The 22,475-nt window shown below is 40.9% G+C and overlaps 1 protein-coding gene across 1 annotated transcript; it reads right to left on the bottom strand.

The window, feature by feature from the left end:
- Nucleotides 1-895: 895 nt before the first annotated feature.
- On the bottom strand, nucleotides 896-17,452 carry LOC145399801 (proton-coupled folate transporter-like). The gene is made up of 9 exons (XM_080272350.1): nucleotides 17,167-17,452; nucleotides 12,851-13,061; nucleotides 9,920-10,068; nucleotides 9,339-9,535; nucleotides 7,617-7,771; nucleotides 6,732-6,968; nucleotides 5,386-5,469; nucleotides 3,480-3,639; nucleotides 896-1,127 (listed from the first exon to the last, which is right to left on the bottom strand). Exons 1-9 carry the CDS (start codon nucleotides 17,269-17,271, stop codon nucleotides 896-898), a joined length of 1,530 nt encoding a protein of 509 aa, XP_080128476.1. The 5' UTR covers nucleotides 17,272-17,452.
- Between the last annotated feature and the right edge of the window lie 5,023 nt (nucleotides 17,453-22,475).

The following is a 22,475-nucleotide window of genomic DNA, read 5'->3' as shown; positions in this document are numbered from 1 at the left end:
ACAAAAGGATCTCACTATACCAAAGAGGTTAACAGAGGGATTATTGAGGTACTAATGTATATACAGTACTCCATTATTCAAACAGTACAGAGCTACAATACACAGATTTCAGAATGTGGAAAGCAGTTGCATCTCTTACATATATATAAAAATAAATTGTCTATGCAGTAGTATGTCAGGTTACAGTAATAACTACTTTAATCTCATGTATTTTTAAATATATGCATGATATTTATGCTGTCTCCAGACAATTTTATTTGGCTTTGTATAGAATTTTCAAACTGGAGGAGGTTATTTATTGCTTTCATTCACCCTGTCACTACTATGGTGCTCATCATTAACTAAGTAAAGTTGTCTGGTATCAGCAAAAACAAAAAATACATCTTGGAAGTAAAGGGGTTAAAAAAAGCTTGCCTACACTTAGTGGTAAACAAAAATATAAGGAGCTTAGGTCAGTATTAATCATGAGGACACCATCAAAGGCGCATTTTCTGTGTGAAACCTCTCTTCCTTTGTCTTCAGTCTTTTTTCAGTTTCTCTCTCTCTCTCTCTCTCTCTCTCTCTCTTGCACTTTCTGTAAACATTTTTATGTATCTTAAATTCCTTTCATTTTCATTCACACAACTGTGTCCTTACTTCCTTTCTACACCTGTTTTCCCAAAGCTACTTCACTCCAATGATGGAATTTTCATTTTACTGTTGCTACCTTTAGATGACTGTATTCACTTTGGGAGAGACATTATGATCTAGGTGGGGGGGTAGATAATATTTTCATTAACCCATTCAGCACATGAAACCTTTTCTAAGGTGCACTGTCATCAAGAGGTAGCAAGAATAAAGTAAAAATGATGTTCTTGGGTTGAACAGGTTAATATCCTACCTTCTGATCTACATTTTATCCATTACCCTCAGCAAGGTCACCTCCAGGGCTGGGGCTATTCTCTTGCACCCAGGGGGGGTTTTCTTCCTCTTCTTCATCCTCTTCCAGTCTTCCTCTCCCTCCCTCCCTCTCTCTGTCATCACCTCTCCCCTGACTCCGTCTCTCCTCATCTGAGTTATCCAATTCCTTTGCCTCATCACCAACTGTCTCATAGCAGTCAAAGCGTCTGAGGAACTTGTGCACCACACTGTTTACAAGAACACACAAATGAATGCAAAAGAAAAATAAAATCAAGTGAAAATTTCATAAATATGTAAAGAAGTTAAAGTTTATAATCTGTCATAGCCAACTCCAATGAAATTACTCTTCACACTCACTGATATGAATGAAACATACCGAATGATACATATACTGTACTGCAAACAGTTTAGCATCAAATTACAATTATTGTATTACTAAAGTTGGTTTTGTGTCATCAGGATATCATACGTCATATCTAGGTGGTATATTTTTGTTGATGATGGCCTCAGATGTGTCATTGCAAAACACACCCAAGAAAAAACTGTCATAAAACTTTACAATGACTTTCATAAAAAAATTACTTTGTCCTACACATACTGTATGTTAAGCATAGTTTAAGGAGATAGGAGATATGAAATTAACTGAGATGAGGAACTGAACAAGTAAAATAGTCAATGAAGAGATAATATCATATACAGTGTCCTCGCATCCAAACTGTTTCTTTAGCACTAACTGCCTTTAATACAGCAAACACTCATAATATTCATTAAAAAATAAATAAATAAATAAAAAAGTAGTTTTGTACAGAAAATTTAAGAAATTGGATATTCTTTCTTTTTTTGTGTGTGTGGGGGGGGAGGGGAATCTGTTATTCCAAAAAGTCCCGGGAGAGCAGCTGCAGCCAGTGAGAACATGCACTGGCAAGGAGAGGTGCAGTGGCCAATCAAAAAATTTGTCTGCTTGTGATGTTATCAAACTTCAATCTCCTGTGCTCCATGGCATGACATCATCATACCACATTAGGACAAAATGCAGGAAAGCTCCCATTAATAAATGATGAAAATTTCATGAGAGGGATTATCTTTCATAATTGTATACATTAATCCCTCATTTATCCAGATGTGCAGTATCCGGACCTGTTCATTATCCGGATTCTGGACCTCAGCTCTATTAAACCATTATCTGAATTTACTTGCAATTATCCAGTCATAAAAGTCCCCGAGAACTTTGGCTGGCCAGTCTACATGTTCAAATAATCAGGATCGTGGCCGCTGCACTCTAGCCTTGTGTGGGAAATGGGGTGTAACCCACAACTTGAGCTAAAATGTCCGTCCGCCCCTGTACTTAATGGTCAAAGTTGCGAGCTGTCCTGTTCACTTCCTACGAACCTCCAGCACCCGAGTAATACTCACCGTAACCCAAAAGCATCTCAAAACATCTAAAAGCATCCCCACCAAATGTCCAAAGTTGCACAGCCACCAGGATTGATCTTTCCCAACTGCCACTGTGTGTATCACAGACCGCAAGCCACAAGTCAGGTGAAAGCACCCGTTCACCAAGCGACAGCAGGGTGAAAATTCTGCCCACAGCCTCACTTCTCCCCTCCTCTTGTCCCTCCTCCATTCCCTCCCATGCTCCCTGCCTTGCTAGCCCTGCCTTCTGGCTCCCCTCTCACTCCCTCCCCTCCTCCGTGCTGAGAGCACTGACTCGTGAGTTTTTAAAGGTTTTGGCAATGTATCTGAATATTATTGGCTGTATCAAAATTCCGTGAAATCCACGAGAAAGGTCATGAAATTGTACATTTTGACATATGCTTAAATCTTGCAAGATGCAGGCAAAATTTTGCACTAGGACGGTGGGAAGTTATGTGAAGGTAAATTTTACTCTTCAACAACATTTACTCTCACTGCACAACATTAATTCTCACTGCAGTTATTTTACACATCAGTTTTCATTGCAGTTTTGTTATTTTACACGTCAGTTTTCTGTGTTTTTATTGGCTTATAGTATAAGCACCAACAAAAATGATGGTATACCATTTATACCAATATAACTGATTTCCGGTGGCATATCTGGCCGTGGATTTTTGTGTGTGTGTGTCCTGGGAGCATCTATCACTGGTGTCACAGAAAGATAACTGATTTTCCAACAGACTTCTGTTATATTGCAGATTTTTGTTTGTGCATTGTTTTCTTGGTGTTTAGCATTAATATGGATATTCCTATGTGTATTCTGATGTCTCAATATGACAAAATGACCAGAAAATACTGTGCTACCAAACTTTGGTGGGGTACTGGACATATAGTTTTTTATTTTTACATGGAGGTAGTTTTTTTTCTTTTAATTTTTGTTTGCACTACTGCAGCTTTTAAAACCTGTAACAATGATAATTTATTGAGAAAATATACAATTGCACACTCAATGCATGGGGATTCTCCTGCAGCTTCCCTGCCTGTTGGACAGCACCATTTTCTTTTTCCCACGCTTATCCCAAAATACCCAAACCCACTACCAACTGCTGTACTCCAACTTGCTGTAAAAAAAAAAAAAAAAAAAAAAAAAAAAAAAAAAAACTCACCCCAGGAGGATGAGAGGGATGATCAACATGAGAGATGCGAGGACAAAGATGAGGCCGTGGATGGGCAAAGTGCGGGTGGCTGGGTAGATGGTGTTGAAGAGTGATGAGGCTGTAAGAGTGCTGACGTTCTCCAGGAGGGCCACACATGCAAACAGCTTACCTGAGGATGAGGCTCATGATGATGATAGTGTAAATGACAGTAAGGGTAATGGAGTGGGTGATGGTGATGCAGTCACAGTTGATGGTTGTGATGGGATGGGTCAATTTCCCATCTTCAGTAACTTCCACTCCATACATTTCCTCAACATATTTAACCACCACCATCTTGACCTACCACATCTTTCACCTTCAAAGTCATTCAATTACACCATTCTTACCACCTTATCTACATCCACTGTCTCTGTATGGCCACAGCATCTACAGTAAGTACCCTCCCTTCTGCCCAGCTATCAAAAGACTCCCTTCCTCCACATCTATTGTGAATCTCATATTTCTTATCCTATCCACTCCACACATTCTCCAAAAGTCCCACTCATTGACTTCTCATTCTCATATAAAAAGAAAAAAATTATATCCATATATTAATCTGAGTATTAATACATCTTGATACAATCCTCCTGTCCTTGTTGTTGATGCTGGTGGTGGTGGTATCACCCCAGACTTATCTGGACAGGAACCTCTTGGACTGCAGGAAACCAGCTATTTTAGCCAAATGCTCCAAGATTATTTTTTGTTGAAGGACTGTCTGTGTTGTCAGAGTGAGGTGCATGAGGTGAAAGGTGTTGTGGTGTGAGGGGCAAAAATATAATGAGGCCATAGCCTATTGTCTGTGAGTAGTATTTTGTGCTCATGAGGGAAGCCTTCATGTGGTAACACTGATATACTTGGACAACAAAGCTTCCCAGCAAAATAAACCTTCCCTCAGCTCCCTCCTCATCCCCCAAAAGGAAGATGGTGGGCTATGACATCAGCACAATGCCTTGTTCACAACAATAAAATCCTCCAGCAACCTCTATACATAGACCTCTGTTCACAATCAAAGGCCTTCAAAGCACCAGCGATTTTTTTTTTCCCTGTGTCACTATACTTTCCCCTTCCTATGTACAGTATATTTACCTCTCTTTTCTATTACTACAGTGAAGTATGTAAACTCATTCACCAATTCAAAATTCTCCTCATTCAACAACTAATCACATTAAGAGTTCCCTTCTCCCTCTCAGCAACTATCACTTCACTCTTATCGACATTTACTTTAAATTAGGCCACTCAGACTTTCTTAAAACAGATCCTGTTCAACATGATCTGAGATCATAAATCCTTAGGTACTTAATACCATCCTCACTCCATTCCACAAGTTGAGTTTAAACCTCTCATAACCCCATTTATTTAAATACAGTACTAAACAACTAAGAGTACATCATACATTCTTGTCTCCTTACAAGAACTGATAATGAACCACTCACTTTTGTTATTAAAACACACTTAACACAGTGCAATACTGCATTAAAAAAAATATATATATATATAAAATACAAAGAGTAACATCCTTTGTATGGCAATAACACAACAAAAGCTCACGTTAATGTTGTGTCATAATATTATTCAACAACTAATTCACATCCGTACTGACAAAGAATTTATCTGACAGCACAATAATTAAAGCCTAATTTCTAAAGCATTAAAATCCTTTCAATCTGCTGGATGATTTTTCATATGCTGTGATGACAGCTCAGGTAGCATTAGTAATGTCTATCCTGCACTGCTTCATTTCCTACTCCACATGCCACATTAAGACCCATAATTATTGACTGAGCCATCCTCTTAACGCTTATAATACTGCCACATAAGTTTCTAGTGAAGCGCTATTTAAAAGGCATCCTATACAGTACGTCTCTTAGTACAGCACCTTGTTCTTCAGGCTCCACTATCTTGGACATGGCTGCTCGGATAACTGACACTGGCCAATTACTAAGCAGCGACAAAACAGCACCTGTGAAGGAGAGTGAGACATCAGAAAGTAGTCAGGCACCACAGTTATTGTACAGGTGGTCCTAATTATACAGGACATTAGGGATATTCTCCAAAACACTACCACTTTTTCACTGCAGCTGGTAGTGTACTGTACACAAGGGGGAACTGTCAACTCAGCTTTACTGGTAACAATGTAATTCTAATAGACAACTTTGTCACACACACACACACACACACACACACACACACACACACACACACAAAAATTCAGGATGGTAAGCTACAGTAGCTGCATCCTTCAAATTAACTGATGACTCATATCTAACAACAAAGTTCTTTCTTCAGCAACATTATAGGGGATCTTCATAACTGCCTTATATCACTACACAAAATCATCATCATCATCACCATCATCTGGACCTCCTTTCCCACCCTAGAGCAGGGTGAGGAAGGTAATAATAATAATCCATCCATCCATCCATCATCCAATCCTACATTGCCCCACGAGGAGCGTAGGAGCCCGGGGCTAAGCAGTTGATCCCAGCATTTAAGATGAGAGTGAAATAATAATAATAATAATAATAATAGTGGTAGGTGGAGGCACCCACCATCCACTCACTCGATGTAATGCTGCTCTCGGGTGTGTCCTTTCTTCTCCTCCATCCTTCTTTCCTTCCATCCCCTTCTGTCTTTCTTTGTTTCATTCTTTCCTCGTCCTTCTGCCTATGAGTGACTTTACACTCCCTCTTCTGTCCTTCATTCTTTCCTCTTCCTTCTGCCTGTGGATGACTCTACACTGAGTGACAAGCCAAATGGTTTCCTGTACACCAGGAAACCATTTACTATTCTGGGTGGTAACCATATAACCAAATTTTAGCGCCTGGCGGTTTAGTGGGTAATTATGACACTCCAATCGGATTGAGCCAGTGAAGGTTTATATCCAAGGGGTGGCTGAGGTTTACTGCTCACATAATGCCACTCATGGATGAGTGAAGCTGGTCACTTTCATCTTAAATGTCAGGAGCAACTTGCCTAGCCCTGGGCTCTTATGTTCCTCATGGGGCAATGTAGGATTGGATGATGGATGGATGGATGAAATTGTACTTACTCCTTAAGCAAGCACAGCATAGAACCAGCAAGAAGAGTTCTAGTCTCCAGCTCCACCTTCTTTTAGTTATAATACACAGGGAACATGTAGTTGTACAGCATAATTTATGTCCAATCCCATAGGATATACTCATCATTAATACTGTGATTCAGAAGCACAGTAATAATACTCACTCCCAAACACAGAGCCAGTATTCCACGCAAATCCTAATAACAGAAACCCTGCAATCTTGCTGGCTATGCCAATCCCAGCCAGGAGGGTGTCTGAGATATATGGTGAGGCAAGAGGCAGCAGCAACAGGAGAGCCAGTGCTCCCAGGGCATACTTGAAGGAGAAGTATAGGGTGTAGCGCTCAGGAGGCCACTCCAGTGGCTTATCTCGCACATACAGGTACCCTATGTCAAGCTCTCCTGTATGAGGAAGAATGGAATATTAATCAACGGTTACCACTACAGGTTCTTTTATTAATGAAGTTTTCAGAAGAAGCAAATAAAACACAACACATGATCATGATCATCAACATCCTCATCCTCATCAATTTCAAGTGCACATTCATGGGGAGTTGGGAGATGTGGAACATATCTTTCTTATATTACTGGGGACAAAGCAGCCTCACCCAATCCTAGGTTGGGAAAAAAAGGTCTGGATGATGATCAAGACACAAGTCAAAGGAGAAATGAATCCACACAGAATCTGTCCATATACTGCACCATAGGAGACAAAAGACTGCTTGCTATACAGGTGCTGCATGTTGGAATTGCCATATCCCTTACCTAATAAGATAGAGGTAAAAGTTAACAATCCCATACCTCTATACATCTTGTGTTACCTATTATAATACAGGTACACCACCAATTTTCTGGCATGGACTAATGAAGGTCACAGATGCCACATATAATATTAAACAGGGATCATTGGAGGTCACGTATGATAATTCAACAATACACCTGTGGCCCCCTATCCATCAATGTAATCATATCCAAGTTCTAATTTAAATTTCTTATGAAACACCTAGACCACCAGGCCCGAAAAAATGCACTTAAGCATACAGCACCCACCAGCAGTGCAAATCATGATGACAACAACAGCAGCAAGGAGTAAGATGAGACAGAATCGGCGTCCTTCCTGCCTGGCTTTCACCACTGTGGCCATACTCTCACGAAGGTGCTTGAACCGCCAACCACTCTGTATCCATGACGAGGCTGGTGGGTGTCTGAGGAATGGGTTGATGGAAACATGCCTGCACTACATTGGTAACTCCTTCTGTCTCAAGATGTATTTCTTATTTGAATGAAGTCATTCCCAGATGATTCTATTTAGCTTTAAGCAAGATATTTTGTAGTGAAAGAAGGCAGCAAAGGCTACATATAGCTTCTACAGTTTAAAAAGACCCTTCAGAGCTTAATAAAATTGCATGGAGATGGCAAGAACACACTGAAAAATGTATCCTCAGAGTTGTTGCTGTAGTTGATCAACTTCAATCTGTCTGGCCAAGTAGACCCATCAACAACTGGCATGCAACCACCCCTGTGGGGCCAACCCTTGCAGCTGACAATGCCTTGCCACAGCAAGGCATGAGGAAAAGTGTTGAGGTTTGGTTCTTGGAAGGATGACACATTTGCTCATCTCCACCCAGTCAAGAGGGACATCACAGCAGTCTCCACTATGTGGTAATGAATGGTGATGGATGGAATAGCTCAAATTTGTTCTATGCTGATGATGCAGTGCTACTTGCAAATACCAGACAAGAGCTTGGTAGACTAATGCAGAGTTTTGCTGATGTCTGTGAGTGTCGTGCCTTGAGAGTAAATGCAGAAAAGAGTAAAGTGATGGTGACTGAGAGTGCAAGTGACTTCCAGTGTGATGTTACAGTGAATGGAGAGAGATAAACATGGTGAGAGAGTTCAAATAAGTGAGTACAGTGATAGAAAAGAGAGGAAAATGTGCAAAAGAAGTGGAAAGCAGAGTGACACACAGAAGGAAAGTATCTGGTTCAATGAAGGCCTTGATAAGAAACAGAGGCTTGAGTGTTCCAGCTGCACAAGGCTTACATGAAGGAGCGTTAGTGCCAACTTTAATATATGTATGTGAGACTATGGTGTGGCATGAAAATGAAAAGTCAAGAGCAAGAGCAGTGGAGATGGGACTGCTGAGGAATGTATGTGGAGTACAGAGAGTGGACAGGATATGAAATAATGTGATTCATGACATATATGGAGTGAGGAAGTCTGTGGATACCAGAATCGAAGAAAGTGTATTGAGATGGTATGGTCATGTGGAGGGAATGGATAACAATAGCGTGGTGAGAAAGGTATATCTTAGTGAATCTGAAGGAGGGGGAAGACGAGGTAGGCCAAGGAGAAGGTAGAGCGATATGTTGGATAAGTGTGTGCGGAAGAGAACTTTGGAAGTTGGTGAGGTTAGGAGACTGACAAGAGATCGAGTTGGCTGGATGAATATTGTGAGGAGAAGCCCATGATTAGGGATTTGGCACCCCTTTTTTACATGACAGCATCTGGACTGACTCTATTGGATACATTTATGTGAAGCTACAGTACTTGTTAAATGTTTTTGGTGTATCAGATTGAGCCAGGATTCCAGGGGCTTGAATGGTGAGTGAATGGAAGCGTGGCCCATTGGATTGGGCAAATTTGGGCTGTCTGGATGTTGCTACTCCTCATCCTGCCCCAGGATGGGAAAGGAGGACCTGATGATGATGATTTATGTTAGTTCAGAATAATTTGCAAGTACTGTAGAGTCCAATGATGCATCAAACTTACCGTGGGGGAATGTTGCGCACAAAGATGATAATAAACATAACTATAGCAGCATGGCATGACAGAATAACAGCAAAAGTGGCAGCTCGACCCCCACTCTTTGTAATCCATCCACCCAGCACTGGTCCCAGTGTGCCTCCTAAGTATGACATCCCCTCCAGCACCCCTACACGCATGGTCCGGCTCTCACTGCTGCTGGCCTGAGAGGGGAGGTACAGTGAAGTTATACAACATCAAATGAGGCAAAGAGCAATTAAATTAACTTACATTATACTTAAGACCTTTGCTATGAGGGGGTTTGTCTTTTCCCCCACCCTTGAATAAAATCATGTGGCAGTGAGAGCATTCTATACTGAATAAAATCAAGCAACAGCATTCCCATTCCCCTCAGGAGTACCACCCTGATTGGCTGGTGCTACAGCCTCCTCCCTATATTTACTTATTCATGTCTAAACTGTCATATTCCTTCATGATTCTGAACACTTCAATAAGGTCACCCCTTAACCTGCGATTCATTAGGCTACATAATTTGAGGAGGAGGAGGAGGAGGAGGATACTTTCAAACTGATGGGGATACTCCTGACCTGTGCCACATAACTCATACAGGTCAAGATGCATGATGAGAATCCACCACAGAGTCCAGCAATGAGGGATGCCAGTATAACCAGCGCCACATGGGTCTGGTGGAGCTGCCCTGCCATCACAACATACACCACGCTGGACAACAGGCCACCTGGGGGCAAGAAGCATTATTGCCATTATACTCCACTCAAACAGAATGGTCCAAAAGCTCCAACTCTGACATACTGAGAGACGAAGTAATATTTAAGCATGGTAGTGATATGAGTTAACATGATTCACTGTTTGTGCAGCCTGGCATGAGATACAGGGAAAATACCTGAAGACTGGCTTAATTCAGTTATGGTTCCTCTATCATTCTGTATACAATAATTCATTTGTATGATCAAGAAGAATTTAAGACATTTTTCAATATATGCTTGCATTTTCGCTTATACAATCATTACAATTACTGTATATATGAAACCTCACTAGTTGATGTACAACTGCCAACATGTACACTTACAACCATCTGTTTGTTCCAAGATGGCCTTTGAACTTTGTCACTACACTCAAGTCTCGAATAATGTGGTAATATAATTATAGACCTGACATGGGCCACAGTAATAAAAACTGTGTTACTCAAACAGGATGTTTACATGCATACTTACACAACTTATTCTGGCCACTTTCCAAACATCTCACTTTTACCCCATTTGCCCATCCTACTCCACATAAACGACCTGAGTGACACCCACCATCATCTAATCACTATAGCAACATGTGACAATTAAGGAACATTAACAGCTCAACAGTAACAGAAGTTAGGCTGCATACTGATTTGATGCTGCTGCATGTCTCCCAAGCACTCTCCCTCCACCCCCAACACCAATGTTGTTGTCACAGCATGGATGAGGGTCACTGACCTCTCTCAATACTTACAAACAAAAAAACACACACCACAATAACATAGCTAGACCTTGGTGAGACGTAAGGGGTGAAGAGAGAGTGAGAGTCCCAGGGCTGCTATTTTTCTGTCGTGTGTTATGACATCACATTCTGTACATTCTTCTGTGACGTCTGCTGACGTAGGAATATTATTATTGGTGGTAACTGGTGGTGACCATCACCCACTCACTTGATCTAGTGCTGCCTACTTCTTCCTCCACCTTTTTCATTTTTTTCTGTCTGTTCTCCTCTCTTCCAATTTCTCCCATCTTTCCTGTAACTTTTTTTTACTCTTCTTTCCTTTTCAGGTGGCTTTACATAGAGTGACAAGCCTAATGGCTTCCCATAAGCCAGGAAACCATTTACAACACTGGATGGTAACCATATAACCAACCCATATGTGCTCCCTACATGTCAACAAGTGGGTTGGTGGAGGGTTTGTGCCCCTCCCCATAAAACAAGTAACTCAAAGACAAATGGTCACCCCTTATGGGATCGTGGCACCTGGCTATAGATAGATAGATACTCGTATAGTAGTGTATCATAATGAATAGATAAGTAACACCACATTATTATTTTTTTCTTAAATTTGCTGGAATGAGACATTACCATTTCTAAATGTCATGTAATAATGAAAACTGATACGAGTATAAAAATAAACTGGTTTCTTCTCGTGCTGTTTACTAAGATTAATGACAATGACCCAATGAATATCCTGTGATTACTGTGCTGTTGGAAGTGGTTTGATACACTATGTTAATAACATAATAAGCAACTGTGGCATACACATGCTGGGAAAGTTAGGCTGGTGTGCATAAGAAACAAAAATATTGCTATTTTTACCTACCGTAAGTGCTCGTGAAGCCTTAGTATGACATACATGGTACAGTATATTAAGCTATTCCAACAGGTGGTGTGGATATTAATTCATGGTAATCATGCAACTGGGATTGTCCATGTACTGGGACTGTTAGTTACCTCTAAACATTTAAAGCAGAAAATATGCCATGACCAAACGATGCAGAGAAAATGTGTACACAGTAAACCAATGTATTATCATATGGAAATATCAGATGTTGTATGTATTGGACAATAAAGGTCAACAGCCAATGGACCTACCAAGATGTAGTGTGCAACAGCTCGTAGATCATCCAGGCACGGCTTCATAAACAACGTCTCAGGTAAGGCACTGTACTCTGCCATGGTACAGGCAGGAATGGCCTAGAATGGCCACCCTCTCCTCAACAGTTAAGCCACATAATTCACACACACTGAGTCACATGTCAATTACAGTGATGAATAAAAATACGCAAAAGCATATTATACTTTATTTACATTTATTACCATACACAATTAACTCCTACACAGGACCTCAGGAGAATATTTTGGAATTTTCCCGACTCCCTGGAGGACTGCACCATGGCATTCCACCTGTCATTGACTTTCATTTTTTTCCCAAGATGGAAGATGATAACCTACTAAATGGCAGCACTGAAGGGAACTAAAAAAAAAAAAAAAAAAGGGGGGGGGGGAGCAACTTCCAAGCAATTTATAGACATCACTCTAAGTTCAAGACTGTGGACACATCAGAGGTGGGAGGACACAGGTAGATGCAGGAAGGTTTTCATCACTGAAACTTGCAGAAGTGGCAACAAAGACAGCATGCAAGTGCAAGCAAGAATGCAAGCCTACATGGATCAGGTGCAGGATGGCTTTCCAACACTGAAACCTATAGTAGTGGTTACAAAGGCAGCAGACAAGTGCACTTGAGAACACAAGCCTGCAAGGGTCAATGTAAGATGATGTTTCAATTAGACACTATATTTGGGATGCATGCAATACCCAGCACCGCGATAAAGCATTTATTACACTGCAGTAGGAAAAGACTGGAGAAAAAAAATTAAAAATCCAACCACAGCATTTACTCAGGCTAGCCTCTGGAACCCAGTTGCCTCTGCCCACCAACTTTCTGCATGTCCACAACCAAATACATTTCAAAAACAACTTACCAACAGGAGGTAGTAACATGGGTATCTTGCGGCCATAGGTGTCACTCCAGGAGCCGAGGAACTGTGCTATGAGTATTGAGGGCAGAGCCAGAGTGAGGGTAGAGGCAAGAACCCAATGTGAGGCATTTGTCTGGGTGAAGTCGAGGGCTGCACTGTTCTCTGGGGCATAAAGGTTATCACACACTGCCATGCCATACTTTTCAAGGCACACCTGAGGACAAGAAAATATATACAAAAGCTACTTTGAAAAAAGATGTGCATAAACACATGAAAGTTCTGAAATAAATTCAGGCAAAAATAATTTACAATTAAAGAGGAATATTTTCTCTGATATACTGTAATGCAGTGCTTCTTAAACTATTTCGGTGTCATTCACCCTTGATTCTTTATCAAGATATTTAATTATTTCCTTATGTTTTTGGTCATTTTTGTCTTGCCTTCCCTTGTGTGCAAATTTATGTATGCTCCATTTTCTCTCAGGAGCACAAACAAAAAAGAAAGTGTATATTAACTCATTTCTTTAAGTTTTGGTTTATACAAGTTTTTAGTCATCCTAAAAATACACAAAGAAAACTACGAATGGCAAAAAATTTTTAACGCACAACAAAGTTCTTTTTTTTCGTCTGGTCTTCATAACAAGTCTTAAGACTTAGAGTCTTTAAAAAAAATGTTTTCTTATTGTGTATGTTTACCACACATCGTAAATGACATGCAAATTCTTTTACATTTATATGCACATTTTAGATCGTCAATGACTATGATTTTCCTGCACTTCTGTGACAAGCTTTTCAAAAGTAAGGTTCGGTTTCCCTCTCCAAAGCAACCTGCATTACTGAATCAACATAATGAAATTTCCAGCTCCACTGCCATTAAAAAGCAATAAGAGCTTCACCCCTCTCCTTTCATTCATCCCCATCATTATTTTGCTCACTCCTGGATGAACCACACACCAGTTTAAGAAGCACTGTTGTAATGTCTCGACTGCAATTTTTAGTTAACATTATATTATATGGCCATCGCCCCTTCTATGTGTTCACAACATATCCTTTTCTCTTATACAAGGCAGCCTCAATATGGACCAATTTTACTGGTCCCGCCTGCACGAGCTAAGCCCAGTGGAAAAAGGCTATGGCGTCATGGTAAATTAGCCTCATTCACAATCCACAATGCCATTAGCTAACCTCAAGTCTTGCATTATGTGGTACTGTACATGGAACTTGTGTCACCCAGCTTCACCATGTATATTTTGTGCAATCCCTGCTCTAGTGTTACTGAGGTGGGTTGGGTGTGTTATCCCATGTGCATTATGGTGTAGAGGAGTTGGAGGTCAGCCTCAGCCCCAACTCCTCAGCTTCAGCTATTCCCCTTAACACCAAGCCAGTCACCATCTGTCAAGGTTATGTGCCACAACTTGTTGCTTTAAGATCTCTAATGTCACCCTTTTATGTCCACTTTACCTTTCAAAAGAAGGTCCAGGTCTCCCTCATTAACGATGAGCGTAACGTTCCTAAGATGCTCTTGATATAGAAATCTTGCTGATACCGATTTTCTGATATTTACCTTCATGTACCGTACCGGTAATCATTATATAATTCTTACATGATGACTCATATGTTAACTTGATTAATAACTATTAAATATGCACTTCCTTCATATGTAGGTCCTTCAAAAAGATCCCTGCCTCACCCAGAAACAAGAGGAATAACCACAATTTTTGGGTATGACTGTATACTACAAAGCCTTATATGACTTTGTCTTTATTTGTTTGCAGGTGAGGCCCTTTGAAATTCAGCTGGTCAGAGCAAAACCCAAAAATGGACAAGAAAGAAGCCTGTGCTGTGATCTAATTTCTGAGGGAAAAAAAAAAAAGGGGGGGGTTATGACCCCTAAGGAAATCCATAAAGACATGGTCATCAATTCTGGTGACTCTCCTTGCTATTCCACCATAAAGAAGTGGGCTGATGATTTCAAGCAGGAAAGGGAAATCACTGAACATGACTCATGGTCAGGACACCCAGAATCATCGACCACAGATGATCAAGTGGAGGCCAGTCACCACATGGTCTTGAATGATGGACGTTTGTGCAACAGACAGCCAACATCATGAGCATCAATGTTGGTGCAGTGCACACTGTTCTGACTGACATCTTGGATATGGGTAAGATATCTGCAAGACCAGATGCTGACCAGATCTGAAACTTCAAGGACACTTTTGTCTCTTTTCCAGGCTGGTCCAGCCAATTTCTTCGAGATTTGTGGCCCAGGATGAGAAATGGGTTTGCCACTTTGAACCTGAATCAAATAATCAATGCAAGGAATGGAAAAGCCAATGTTCTCCACCTCCAAAAAATTTTTAAAAAGTGGTATCTGTTGACAAGGTGATGGCCTCAGTGTTTTGGGACACTAAGAGAATTCTCATGACTGACTACTTGCAAAAGGGTCAAACGATCAATGGGGCCTATTTTGCATCAGAATTGTGACAGCTGAATGAAGCAATCATAGAGAAATGGAAAGAAAGCTGGGAGCGGACATGCTGTTGCTCCAGGACAATGTTCCTGTCCACACGCCACAGGTGGTAGTGGCTCTTGAAGTCAACTGTGGCTTTGAACTGTTAACTCATGCTCCTCACGCACTTGACCTGACACCATCTGACTTCTAACTGTTCCCCAAACTGAAATCCTACCTCTGTGGTCACCATTTTCAGAGTGATGATGAAGTCATCCATGTTGATGAGGCATATTTCGAGGCTCAAGATGTGACCTTCTTCCGTGACAGAATATTAACCTTCAACATCAGTGGACCAAGTACACTGAACTTAGGGGATACCATGTTGTGAAATTTCTACAGGAACAATCTTATTCCTGGTGAGGTTGAGAACGTTTTGAAGGACCCACATACATAACATTCCCCCATAGGCCTGTATCATTCACACTGAATACTTGTTCAGGTACAGGCACTAAGAATAGTGTTATCTGATAAAGGTGAGAAAGATACACAGATGGAAATGAGTAGAGCCAAAAGCAGGCACCCAGCTACATACGAACGGTAACAATGGAGACAGACTGGTACTGCCTGGTGCATACTGTATTTAGGTAAAGAATTTATCGTTTTTCACAGAAGGAGCTACAAAGACTAAGAATTATTTTATTATTTATTAACAGTGATGAAAAGATGCATAAGTCTGATGGAAATGAGTAAAACTGGGCACAGTCAACTACTTATACATGTGCACAGATGCAAGGTGCACATTAATGTAAACATTTTATTATTTTTCATAGGAGCTACAGACACTAAGAATATTTTGGTATTAACTAAAAGTGAAAGTGAGATGCGTAAGTCAGATGGAAATGAGTAGAGCCAAAAGCAGTTGATTGTACCTTTTTTTCTCTAACTTGACCTAAAAATGTCCTCTCTCCATGTTATATGCAGAGATGTAACAATAAATCAATGTCAGAATGATGCTAGTCATGATAAGGTGCTATGAAAACAATGTAGACCACAGTACAGTACTGTCTTTGCCTGCCACTAAGCTACGTGAAATAAACTCTAAAAGGATGAAAATCTAGGCCATATTAGAGTAAAAACAGTATAGCTATATATGTATGGTAAGAAAGAAGACAAGCTGGCACTGACTGGTGCATATTCATATAAACAAGTTATTATATTCCACAGAACAAACTACAGACACTAAGACTATTTTGTTACATGTACATTAAAAGTGTAAGTGAGATGCATGGGTGGAAATGGGTAGAGCTGAAAGCAGGTGATTGGTGAGTTGGTGAGAAGACACTGCCTGTGCTAGCCTTGGAAATAACACACAAATAATTTCAGGCAGGGAAAAAATATATCTATCTGTAGATGAAACCACTGAATAAAATCCCATCAATAATATGGGAGTACTGTTTGTCTTTAGAGAGTGCATCAGCAAGCATGCTGGGGATATATATGGTTTATAATATGAAAATGGGGGTAAGGCTCTATATTAACAAAAAATCATTAATATAACCGATATAGGTAATGGGTTAAAGGGACCAAGTTGTATATTTTGTGCATAGGCTAAGTGGGGAGCCAAATTAACACATTACCAATGTAAATGTGGGGAATGACTATAATGGGTACAACTAACTCTGCAGAGTCTATCTATTTATTACCTAAAGTAACATGCTGTGCAGTCTGGCCTTGACAAAATGAATATGATGCAAAATTAACTCAATGGTAACCCCATTTTCCGCAACACAAAATCCTTCCTCACACAGCTACTGTTTCATTTCACTGAAACTTGCAGCGAGACCGCTAATGAAAAAGAGAAGCATTACCTTGACATATATAAGGTCCTGTAATGCTGGTAAGAGCATAAATGTAGAAAACATGAAGAGGAAGAGCACCGGCTCCACTGTCACTTTGTAGCTGCACCTCACCATCACGCCACTTTAGATGAACCGTCACTCCTGTCATATGCCAAGATATGAAACCACTCTGACCACCTGTAGCCTGGCCATGCATAAATCAAAACTATTTAAACCCCTTCACTACGCAAAACTGCCGACATAGTGAATAAAATCAATGTACAGTATCAAGCAAAAGGTGAAAAAAGAAAAAAAATACTGCAGTGGTTAATGGTGAAAGCTTCTATCACTTTGAGGGGTCTCTCTTAAACTGAATATTAAGTAAAGTGCACAGCATTCCATGAGGAAAATCTATTTTATCTACCTATCATCCAATCCTTGAGTGTTCCATCAAGAGCAATAGGGCACAGCACAGTAGTACTACGCTGCTTTAGTTCATAGTGCATTATTAGATAAAAGTTTTCATTCCACTGTTTTATTTCATAAGACCTGGAACTGAGTCACAGAACTTGCATCCTAGTCACATAACTCGCTACAGCCTGATGCTTCAATTCCAGAATCGGTAGAAACAAACAAACTTCCTCCATGTCACCTTGTTTTCTGTCATAAGGCTGCCCTCCCTCTACACTGCTTGATCTCTAGGAGTCACTCTATTAATTAATCAGTTGCCTTCCCCTGAGTGGAATAATGTGAACAATAAACTCCACATGGTCAAATCATCTCAGCGTACTTTTCTGATGTAACATCAACTTATTGCATCACAATGGCCCCAAAGTTCCTCATTGCCTCTCTCTCCAAATACCTCCACACTTTTCAGCACATCAATAACTATTTCATTATCTAGTTACCAACCAGTGCAATAAATACAGTGGTTTCCAAAGTTCTGGGAATCCATTTGATCGTCATTCAGTGTAGTCACGTAAAGATACCACAACACCAAGTGAAAGGATGGTGGGTGCCTCCACCGACTATTACTATCTATCTATTGCCAGACACCATAATCCCGCAAAGGGTGGCCATTTGACACTGAGTTAGTTGTTTTACAGGGAGGGGCACCAACCCTCCACCAACCCACTTGTTGACACGTAAGGAGCAACCTTGAAAAATCAAAATGCAGATACAGGACATATACACTGCCAGGACTGCCACCTAGGCCTACATGAAGACAGAAGGCCAATGCAATAACAGTGTATGCAATATTTTTTACACCGGCCACATAAACAGATACTTCACTTCCTTTTTCAGCATAATATTTAATTTCAGTGGACATAAATGCTTATGCTACTCCATCCACCTATTCTTGAATGTCTCCACACTGTTAGCACTAACAGTTTCTTGACTCAAGCTGTTCCATACTTCTGTGACTCTGGCAGGAAGGAAGTTTTCCTTGATCCTAGTTGAAGCTGTACCAGTACTTTGAGGTCATGGCCTCTGGTAGCAGTACTGAGTGATGGCTGGAACACTGCCTTGTCCCAATGGGTGAACTCCCTTCCGTAGTTGACCTCGTCGATGTTCTTCACAATCTTGATGGTTTGAATGACATCTGCTCATTGTCACTGAAACTGGAGTGTAGGGAGTTGGAGACTAGCGAGTCATTCAGAGTGGGGACGATGAGACAGGCTGCTTACCATTCTTGTTGCATGTCGTTGGACCTGTCCTAGGGTATCTCTATCCCTCTTGAGCCTTGGACACCAAACTAGAGAAGCGTCTTCTAGGTGAGGCTGAATTAAACTTTTACACAAATGAAGAAAAGCAGTCTTATCTATAGATGAATAGGTGTGTTTCAAGGCTCCCAAGACCTGGTTGGCCTTACTAACTTGTGCTTGTATGTGTTTAGAGAATTGCAGCTGCAGATCCACAATGACACACAGGTCTTTTTCTTTGTCTGCAACCAGCAGTGTGTGTGGTACGTTGTTGGCCACAGTCATGTTATAAAGGGGCTGAGGGCTGTCTGGGTCCAGATGCCTGACCTTGCATTTTTCTGGATGAAAGAGCATCTGCATGTTCTGTGCTCAGGACTGCAGTTTCTCAATGTCGCCCTGAAGACTGTTGTGTATACAGTTTCGTGCTCTTCTATGACTTTGTATATCTTGGTATCATCAGCAAACATTGATATAAAACTCTCCAGGAGGTCAGGAACACTCTCCCAAAAAAAGTATCGGCACTCTTACAGCACGTACCTATCATTCTGCAACATGGATGAAACATTGTGATATTTGGGGCATCCTGTAATTATGTGCAAACATTATCTTTGGAAATTATTAGAACTCAAAATTGCAGTATGCTTTGAGGCACCACATTTATAGACATGTGTGTCTGCGGAAGTTGCTCATTTTCAAAACCATTGTACCCAAAGGTGCCGAATAATCTTTGTGCGGGTGTACATCTGAGACAAATAGGATAAGAGCAGTGGTCCCAGGACTGAGCCCTGTGGGACGACACTGCTGACTTCAGATCACTCCGACACTCATCATTCATTTTCAGTCTGCCCTCCTCTCTTCCTATATCTCCCTTCTTTCCTGTCACTTTTTATTACCAGGTACTCTTCTTTCCTTTCCAGGTAGCTTTACACAGAGTGACAAGCCTAGTGGTTTCCTGTACGCCAGGAAATGATGAAACTATTTACAATGATGGGTGGTAACCATATAACCAACCCATATGTGTTATCTACATGTTAACAAGTGGGTTGGTGGAGGGTTAGTGCCTCTCCCTGTAAAACATCTAACTCAGAGTCAAACGGCCACCCGTTAGGGAATTATGGAATCTGGCTATAGATAGACAGATAGACTGCCACTTAACCATGAGAGACCCTGAATACCTGTCAGAGGCAAATACCAAACTGAGTCATAACTTATTAAATCTAATCTAATCAGAAATATCATAGCACATTCCAACATAACCCATCCTATCCTCATTTAATCAACTGGAATTATCCAAACTTATCCATAAAAAATTTGAGATTATGCAAAAAGCAGTAGTCCTTCTGGAGAGTTTGGAAGCAAGTTTTGCACTTGGTGGTAACTTCACTGGAATGATGGTATGTGTGATATGAACATATTTCACAGGTAAAATTTAAAAAGGCCTAGTATCTAAGGTACCATAATCTATGAAGCATTATAAGTAACCTGTGAAAGACATTTCATTAGGAAATGTGGAAAAGCCACACCCATGTGGCAAACTATTGATCCAATTCAACCCTAACTTCATCACACATGTGAAAATGGATGGTGTAAACTTGTAGATGAATAGTTCTCCCTCATCTGGGTTAAAGGAAGAAAAAAATGAAACAATCTATTGAAGAGATCTTGCTTAGAACAACATAAAATGTCATTATTCCTTCCAGCCTTCATTGCATGCGTGCAAATCCAAACAATACTGTAATTAGGCTATTTACTCTTACAGGGTTATATTACCACTTCATTATCTAGCGCTTGTATGTTATTTTCCAAGTTACCGTTGGACTGATGCTATCTGCGGTTAATAATTTGTCTAAATCAGCAGACGGTCTAATATACGTGGCTGAATTTCACATGAAAAATGAATTTTGACCTACTTACCTCAAATTAATACAACTGACAATAACCACAAAATATAGCATTGACATCACAATGACGGTAATAATTTTTCTTCACAATCTTGCGCAGTGCATCAGTGTCCCCATAACTGTATTTATCAGTTACCGTGGATTTGCTATTTTCTTTTGGACTGTCACTAGTGTATGTACAAGGGAATGCGATAAGGGTGAATTGTTGTCCATTACTTTTAATAAACACCTCAACACGGAAATCGAGATAATACAAAATTTGTTATGATCATCAACATGCCGTCTTCGTTTTAGGAGCGTCACATAATTCGCCATTTTCTTACAATCGTCTTCCTGTCTTTACTTTTCACAAAAAATACTACGTCTCCTATAATATTATGTTGCTTACTGCGTATAAATATACCTGTTGAAGATGTGTGTGTGTGTGTGTGACAAGACCCTATTGTATGTGTAGAGGCAAGTTTTGGCGGAAGAAAGTTTAATCTCGGATCGATCCCGGATCGAGATTAAGTCGATCCCAACAGCTGATCCTGTTTTGGCGCGGCACAGTCCTGCTCCTGGATTGGAGAGATGATCCCGGAAAGATCTGAGGCAGTCCACTCGGGGAGGTGGACTGAACTAGGCGATCCTGCATTGTGACGTCACACCAAAAATATAGCGTCAGCTCCTACATTGTAAGTGCTGTATTTGTTTTGTTTTGTTTTTTAATAATATCCCGATAAAATGCTACTGCCAGTTACTATGGTGGGTATGAGGGGCTCGGCCAAGGCCGTCTTGGCTCAACCGTGTCTGGTTGTATCAGTAATGGGACCGTAATGCTGAAAATGAGAGCAGAGTTACTGCTGACCGAATCATCCGTCTGAACTTTCATCCGCCATCGTTTTCTTTACAATCAGGTGGGGCACTGGGATGTCGCCATGGCAACTGGACTGGACTGTTTTGGTGTGACCCTTCTCAGCAATCTGCCTCGATCCTAATCCGATCCCATTGACCCCCCGTTTCACACACTCGGGCTTCAACAGCAGTAGTGCAGTGTAGTAAGGACGTTGCCCAGTGAGTTGTTCTTCCTGTGGTCAGCCTTTTGGTGTACAGCACACAAGATGAGCTCAGGCGTCGTAAATAAACACTGGCTTCTTAAGCGAAGCCAATAATCTTGAATTTGGCTGTCTGGTATCTTTATAGTTTTTTCTTGGAGGGAACAATCTCGCGAACTTCTGGCCTTCGGTTCCTTCTTCCTCGCATAAAAAAAAACTACGACACATTTAACTTTCCATTGAGGTTACTATACCCAGTGTTTTCATCTGACGGAACTAGACCACTGCCACGTCGTGGCTGCATAGCATTTGTTGAGCCTATAAGAGGGATTTAATCCCCGAGCTAGGCAACTATAGGCATATAGCCCCGCTAGGTTACAGGAACGCGCTACCACTCCCGGCACGGCAGTTCCGGGCGAGGCTCGAACTCGCAATCCCCCGATCACGACTCCGATGCTCTACCACTGAGCCACCGTGCCCCCTGAGCCTACAAGAGGCTGGAACGAGTTTCCATAGTAACTAGTCAAATAATTCCTCCAATCTGGTTACTCTTGGCTATTAGGTGAGCAGAAAAGGGGTTAGAGATCTTTGTCAGTCGAAGCAGGAGACGAAGAAGAAGTTGGAGGAGGAGACTTAGCACTTAGCATACGCTATTTCAGTACAATTCTCACTACAACAGTATTAATACAAAACATAGCGTA

The sequence above is a fragment of the Coenobita brevimanus genome, chromosome 50 (genome assembly GCF_032717465.1).
Source record: "Coenobita brevimanus isolate Jiangsu-jjx chromosome 50, ASM3271746v2, whole genome shotgun sequence".
Lineage (NCBI taxonomy): Eukaryota > Metazoa > Arthropoda > Malacostraca > Decapoda > Coenobitidae > Coenobita > Coenobita brevimanus.
The sequence above is the reverse complement of the archived record's forward strand: the minus strand, read 5'-3'. Positions and strand labels throughout refer to the sequence as shown.

Excerpts from the sequence above, each read along its gene's own strand:
- LOC145399801 (XM_080272350.1), bottom strand. The coding sequence starts at position 17,271 with ATGGTGAGGTGCAGCTACAAAGTGACAGTGGAGCCGGTGCTCTTCCTC. Across the intron at positions 6,969-7,616 it reads CATCATGATTTGCACTGCTG|GAGAGCTTGACATAGGGTAC; the intron begins GTGGGTGCTGTA and ends TTCCTCATACAG. Across the intron at positions 3,640-5,385 it reads AGTGGAGCCTGAAGAACAAG|GTAAGCTGTTTGCATGTGTG; the intron begins GTGCTGTACTAA and ends CCTCATCCTCAG.